At 38.9% G+C, this 7,763-nt stretch overlaps 1 protein-coding gene across 1 annotated transcript in view; it reads right to left on the reverse strand.

Annotated features, from left to right (window-relative positions):
- The window catches only part of Il23r (interleukin 23 receptor), a 91,106-nt gene extending 85,840 nt beyond the window's left edge, over positions 1–5,266 (reverse strand). The window contains exons 1-2 of the mRNA XM_052173865.1: positions 5,136–5,266; positions 4,017–4,116 (exon numbers count right to left, since the gene is read on the reverse strand). Coding sequence (XP_052029825.1) covers positions 4,017–4,116; positions 5,136–5,147 — 112 coding nt within the window. The 5' untranslated portion in view covers positions 5,148–5,266. The remainder of the gene's footprint in view (positions 1–4,016; positions 4,117–5,135) is intronic.
- Positions 5,267–7,763: the final 2,497 nt, after the last annotated feature.

Raw genomic sequence — 7,763 nt, forward strand, 5'->3', positions numbered from 1 at the left:
TAATATCCAATATATACAAAGAACTCAAGAAGTTAGACCCCAGAAAACCAAATAACCCTATTAAAAATGGGGTACAGAGCTAAACAAAGAATTTTCACCTGAAGAACTTCGATGGCTGAGAACCATCTTAAAAAATGTCCAACATCATTAGTCATTATGGAAATTCAAATCAAAACAACCCTGAGATTTCATCTCATACCAGTCAGAATGGCCAAGATCAAAAACTCAGGAGAAACCAGGTGCTGGTGAGGATATGGAGAAAGAAGAACACTCCTTCACTGCTGGTGGGGTTGCAAATTGGTACAACCACTCTGGAAATCAGTCTGGTGGTTCCTCAGAAAACTGGGCATGTCACTTTCGGAGGACCCTGCTATACCATTCCTGGGCATATACCCAGAGGATTCTCCAGCATGTAATAAAGATACATGCTCCACTATGCTCATAGCAGCCCTATTTATAATAACCAGAAGTTGGAAAGAACCCAGGTATCCCTCAATGAAGGAAAGGATACAAAAAATATGGTATATATACACAATGGAGTATTATTCAGCCATTAGAAACAATGAATTCATGAAATTCTTAGGCAAATGGATGGAGCTGGAGAACATCATACTAAGTGAGGTAACCCAGTCTCAAAAGATTAATCATGGTATGCACGTACTGATAAGCAGATATTAGCCTAGAAACTTGGGTTACCCAAGTCATAATCCACATATCAAATTATGTGCAAGAAGAATGGAGGAGTGGCCCCTGGTTCTGGAAAGGCTCAGTGCAGCAGAATAGAGCAATACCAGAACAGGGAAGTGGGAAGGGGTGGATGGGGGAATAGGGGGAGGGAAGAGGGCTTATGGGACTTTCAGGGAGTGGGGAGCCAGAAAAGGGGAAATCATTTGAAATGTAAATAAAAAATATATTGAATAAAAAAAAAAGAAAAAAGAAAATATGTAGTTTCTCAAATGTGAAAAATATAAGGATATAATATGAATTTTATAAGGAGCTTCACAGATGTGAAGGAACAGAGGCAGCTGCAGTATGAACCAGCCTGTCAGAAAGATACTAAGGAATGAGATAAAGAGATTTAAGGAGTGGTGATCGCAAGGCAAGATTCCACCCAGTTAAGATTTTTTGTTTAACCTTACAAAGGCAGATTGATTACTGAGTTCAAGGTTAGGTTGAAAGCTCACTAATTTAAGTCCAGGTGTGGTGAGAATGGTAATTTCAGTGTAAGGTCCCACCCTGCTATTCTATTGAAAGTGTTTGTGCTTGCTACCCCTTTCTAAGAATCAAGGGGCTGGGGTTGTAGGATGCTGATTTATGGAATAATCAAAAAAGGAACCAGGGATGTTGATATATCAAATAAAAGACTGGGCTTTTGCTCTGTAAGAGGTGAGCCATCCAGAAAGTTTTTAGAATAGCAAGAAAAAAAACTGTCTCAAGTAGAGCAGAACACAGAGAACATTCTGAAAAGCTGTCTTGAGAACACACACACACACATACACAGAGAGAGAGAGAGAAGGGGGGAATCTGGAAAGTCATCTTGAACAGCTTGGACCCATGATTTGACTTCAAGTCATTTGTTTCGCTGCTCTCAGATACCCCTACTCTCAGGAACTCCTCTCCAGGCTGAGGCTGGTCCTCAGCAACTAGAAACAAGCTCTTGTAATCCCAGGACTCAGTAGACTGAGGGAAGAGGACCTTGAGTTACAATCTTGTGCTACATACATTATAAACTTTAAACTAGCTTGGAATAGACAATAATAAATGAGAACAGGTGAGATGTCTACCAAACCTGAAGAAATGAGTTTGATCCTTGGGCCCCACATGGTGAAAAGAGAACATTGTCCTCTGACTTCTCCCTGGTGTCATGACACACAATCTGCTTCACAAATAGATAAATCAGTGTGAAAAATATTTAAAAAGGAAGAAAGAAATAGACATGTCAAGTCATGGTAACATATGCTTACAATCATAGGATTTGGGCAGCTAAAGCAGGAGGGTAGAGAATTTGAGGTCAGCTTGTGTTAAACAGCAAGTTCAAGGCTAATGTGCAAAATGTAATCTTGTCTTAGAAAAACAAGCAAAAGAAGATGGGGATAAAAGATGGAAAGGATGGGAGAGGAAGGAAAATGGGGCAATATCGAGTAGGTCAGCATGAGTCAAGTATAAGGATGACAGATTTGTGAAGTACTCTCTTTTTTAAAGGAAATACTTCGCTATTTTAAATAAGTTTGATAATTCAGGCTTAGACAAAACCTAATTCCATGACTCATTGTGAAACCATCTTTAGAATACATAGAAAAGTGTCAAAAGATTTAGTCACATGTCCTGAGTTTTAGAAATGACTTTTCAGAACATAGTAAGAGCACATTGGTGAACAGGAAGAGGCAGACACAAATTATAAAAGAGTAGGTCATGTTAACTAGTTAGTTCTGTCTTCTTTCTTTTTTAGATAGGTTCTTACTTTGCCACCTGTGCTGGCTTTGAACTAACTTCTATTCTTGTGCCTCAGTCTCCTGCATGATGATAACATAGATGTGAGCTACCTTGCCTAGCTAATTGAATTTCTTAAATATGGTTATTAGATTGGTAGAAATGTTAAATTTATTGTAGAAATGTGTAGTACACTTTGAAAAGATACTTTTAAAACTTTTTGTTTATTTAAGAATTAATTTTCTGACAGAGTAGTTTTGCTATTTGTAACAGGCTGTCCTTGAATTCACTCTGTAGCCCACTCTTAAATTTGTAGTCTTAAATTTGTAGTCTTAAATTTGGGGCAGTTCTCCTATCTCTGCCTCTTGAGTGTCAGGATTAAGATGAGTGCCTCTGCACTTAGCCAGTAAAGCTATTGAAATGTAATAGCACCATTCTAGTGAAAACTTGGACAGATGTCACTTGCATTCCATCACAATAGTTATTGCAGAGTGAACAAGAGTTCTAGACACTGTCTAACAACAGTTCTAGACCATGTCCTATCACAGTCTACGTACCATGTCTTATTATGGTCTAGATACTGTCTAACACCAGGTCCTATCACAGCCTAGACACTGTGTAATATCATGTCTCACTTCACTTGATGTGAACTCATCATTTGTATGTATAAACAGTCATCAACTGGCATCTTTTCTCCTAAACCTTGTGGGGAAGCTGTTAATCTGACTCTGAAGTGTTCAGTTATCCTGCTGAAAGGTTTTACATCTACATCTATAGCTCCAACATAATTGTGTCCCTGCCTAGAGATGAGCAATATAATCAGTATGGTCCCAAGCAAGAATGACTTACAAATTTGTGAAGCATTTCACATTTAACTACAACAACAACAGCAACAAGAAAAGAAAGATAATGAAAGAAAGAAAGAAAGAAACAAGCAAGCAAGCAAGCAAGCAAATTTGTCACTATTTTGAACCACCTAGTCTGAAAGATGTCACTGACTCTTCAGAACTCTGTGTTGGTATTATCTGACTTCTGTTATCTGTGCTCTTGCGCAGGAGATAGATACTCCCAACAGAAACTCCCACATGCCAACCATACCCTTCCTTAAACTTCTGCAGTCTCAAAGAAACGTGCTTTTACTGAATGTTCGTGTGAATTATAAGATAGAATATAACAACACCAAAATAATGTTGTTTAACAAAGACTAAAAGCTAGTGGAGAGATTGCTGTATGTAGAATAATCATCAATATGCAATTCACAGAACTGGAGCAAATGCAAGCTGTGGCTGAGAACATTACATTTATGATAATCCTAAAATAGACTGTTTCAACTCAAGATGGTATCCTTTGTGAAAATATTCATGTATGACAGAAGAGTGCTGGGTATCTGAAGGGGAACAAAAGAGAACAACCTGTATTTTAAAGGAAGTTGGATTATTTTTAGTTTGTTCTATTCCATATTAATTTTTCTAAGTTTAATAACCTTTGTATTTTACAGGTATTATGACATAATGGCTTGAATATGATAATCATTCAATGTTCTATTTGTTAAATGAAAATATAGACAGATATTCAAAATACTCTACCTCCGTGACACCATCTGAAGAGCACATAAAGAGTTATTATGTGCAACTGAAGTATGAGGTACCTCATGTCCCAAATGTAGTAGAAACCTCTCATTTCTCTCTGGAAAAATATGAAAAATGTTTATATTTATATTGTGACATTTTTATGGAGATAATGAGCATTACGCCTCTTATACTTATTATCTTTAATGGGATCCTTTCATGTAAAAGAACAGAAACAGGGCAGATAGAGGCTACATTCTGTAAGGAGGTTCAACAAATGACAGTTAATCAGAGTATCTGGTGGGATGTCTGCCTTTGAGCATAACTGCAGATTTTCCTTGGAGATCACTAGACCCTGGTAAAAATGTTGTTCCTCCTGTTCTATTGTCATTCATCAGACAGCTCCTCTCTCTCCTTATCTTCTGATAATGAACAGTTAATGTCTGACTGGTTCACACCCATCATGATATGGAAGATCAGTCTTTGATGATCAAAAGTTGGGAAAAGCAGAAAATTTCAGAATTCCTAAAGATAAATGGATAGAAAGTGAGGGAAACTGGAATTAGGCAAAGACATATACTATAAAAAGTCAAACCTAGGGGAGGGCAGCTCTCATCTCTAGGGCTCAGAAGAGACCTGTGATGGAGATACAGGAAGACACTGTCCCCAGCTTACACTTGCTCTCCACTCATCAGTCTAGGTGTAGAATAAGTCAGTTACTCAAAAATAGTTATTATTATATTGTTTTAGTCAATTTAGTTAAGCTCAAATTTTCATATTAAAGAGTTTCAAAACATAAATCATGGCTCATCAAACAACATAAACCATAAATTATACTTTTGTATAATTTGAATTTGTATACATATGAACATGGAGAAACCTTTCTTAATTTGTGACAACATATCTCTCTGTAAGAGGCAGCACAAGCTGTAGAATTGCTTCATCAGATTTTAACTGTTTTCTGAAAAGGTGACCATCAAAAGAGGTGCGATGGTGGGCAATACGAGAGACTCGCCATTCATCAGTAGCATTACATGAAAGAATCACAGAAATCATAAAAGAGAGCAATTTGGCCTGCTTATTTCCAAAGAAAAGCACAGCTGCCTCTAAGTATCTCAGGAATTAAGGTCTCCTTACCTCTCTTCTCATTTATTTGCATTTCTTTCTCTCTTCAGAATCAAGCAGCTACCCTCCTGGCTGTGCTGTTTTCTTCCCCACTGCCTGACTGCCAGCATTTGCTTCAGAGTTTTACCTATGAGGCAAATGGAAATGTCTGCAGAGCCCTGACCTACATTCTCATTTCTTGAAGAGGAACTCGGTGTCCATTTCATAATGACTAGTTGTCATGTCACTATTTGGAAAAACCCAGATTACTGAAAGTGAACTGCCCTGTCAGTACTTTTTTCCTTGCCTTAATTGAAAACAGAGTCTTATGGTGACAGAAGTCAAACAGATCAATGGTGGTCATGAACATTTTAATTCCTGCACATAGGAGACAGAGGCAGGCAGATCTTTGAGTTCAAGGTCAACCTAGTCTATGGGAGCTCTAGGCCAGTGTGGTGGTTTGAATATGCTTGGCCGTGGAAGGTGGCATTATTAGGAGGTTTGGCCTTGTTGGAATGGGTGCCGTCTTGTTGGAGGAAGTGTGTCACTGTGTAGGTGGGCTTTGAGGACTCCTAGTATTCAAGATCCATCCAGGGCAGAAGAGTATCTCTTCCTGGCTGCCTTTGGATTAGGATGTAGATCTCTTAGGTCCTCCAGCACCATGTCTACCTACAGGCTGCCATGCTTTCTGCCATGATGATAATGGACCAAATCATTGAAACTGTAGGCCAGCCCAATTAAATATCCTTTTTAAGAGTTGCCTTACTCATGGTGTCTCTTCATATCAATGAAACTTTAACTAAGACAGCCAGGTAGGGCTACATAGTGAGACCTGGTAGCAAAATAAAAACATTTTAAAAAAGAAAATGTCAGTCTACATAGCAGGTGATTTTTGTAGCTGCAACATACACTGAAGTGGGAGAGAGAATATCGAGTGCAAGAGGAGCATTGGAGAGAAACCCTCTACTCCCTCCAGCAACTCCGGATGTTACCTGAGGTAACTAAGGAGGCAGTAGTACCACTCTCTCTTGTCAGCCTCATTTCCCAACCCTACACTCGGAAGCTTGCTGAGGCTTAACTCAGACACTGTGCTTCCCAGCCAGAAGTGGAAAGTTCTCCGTGTCAGTGTTCCTCCTCTTTCTTGAGTGCTAATGGTGGGTGAAAGAACAACAAATTTTAGCTTGCAAAATTGTGAGAAACGAGATTGGAGGGAAGATATGCACCCCCAGCCAAAGACATAAAACGGAGCCCAAGCCAGGGCAACGAGCATCTTACAAAGGCAGAGGAGACAGGCGTTATGGCCCTGGTATATCCTGTAGATTGCCAACAAATGCCAAGAGGGTACAGGGAAGACAGGCCTGGAATTGAAGGAAAGGAAAAGTGGAGCAGGGAAGCCAGCTTTGAAACTTCCTGCAAGTCTACACCCTTTCAAGTTGCTCCTCACAGCTCCTGTGGTGGATTGAATGCGAATGGCCTCCATAGGCTCAGAACTTGGATGTTTGGTTTCTAGTTGGCGGACTGTCTTGGAAGGATTAGAAGGTGTGCCACTAGGGGTGAGCTTTAAGATTTCAAAAGCTAGAGTGGAGAACAGGCATAGTCTTGGTGTGCCTGCAACCAACTTGCTGATTCAATGGAGCTCTCAACTACTGCTCCAGAACCATGCCTGTCTGTCTGTCTGTCTGCCTGCCTGCCTGCCTGCCTGCCTGCTTCCAACCATAATGATCTAACTAGCTCTCTTAAACTGTAAGTCCCCAATTAATAGCTTTCCTTTATGTCAGAACTCTGACTAGGTGTGATGCAATAATATGGCCAGGCTGCTTCCCCTCAGAAATAATCACCGGAATGACATTAATGATACATTTCCATTATCCAAAATAAAATAAGAAATTCCTTCTTTACAAGGGAAAATAGTCTTGAACAAGAATCTTCAATTTAGAGCTGGGGAGGTGGTTTAGTAGGTAAAATGCTTGCCATGACTCTGATCCATTTATAGCTCATTTTTGGATATGTATAATTATATTTATTTAAAAAGTTATTTTACATTTGTTTTGAATATTTTTGAATATATTCGAATAAAATCATATTTTAACGTTTTTCCTTTTTTATCAATCATTTTATTCATAAAAAGAAAAGTTACTTTAAATCTCAATGTTTGGGAGGCTGGGAATCTCTATTCAGGGACATTTGGGTTATAAAATGTTTAAAAATCATGTTGGAAATTGAACAAGACCCTGTCTCAAAAGCAAAAGAAAGCTTGTGTCTGGAAACGTGGTTTGGTTGTTAATAGTGCTTGCTGCTCTTCCAGCACACCCATGTTCAGTTTTTAGGTCCCACGTAGCATGGAACACTTAAAATATTGCTGTGCTCAGACTCATTTTAGGCAATGAAATTGTGATTTCTGTGGGTAAAATGTGGACATTGAGATTTTTATAAAAGCCCCCTAGATGACTGTAATAAATGGCCAAGCTGAGAACCACAGGAAAATACGAATGTATTACATCTTTGAAAACTGAGTGGGAAGAAATTACTATCAATCAGGATTTAATGGTTAGTTACAGTCTTATACATTTCACTTGTGGAGAACCAAAAGTGCAAGTGATGGTGTCTAAGGCTCTTCTAGTTGCTCCTCCAAGGTGAGAGAATTGGAAAGTATGTCAGTGG

This window comes from Apodemus sylvaticus, chromosome 2 (assembly GCF_947179515.1).
Source record: "Apodemus sylvaticus chromosome 2, mApoSyl1.1, whole genome shotgun sequence".
Lineage (NCBI taxonomy): Eukaryota > Metazoa > Chordata > Mammalia > Rodentia > Muridae > Apodemus > Apodemus sylvaticus.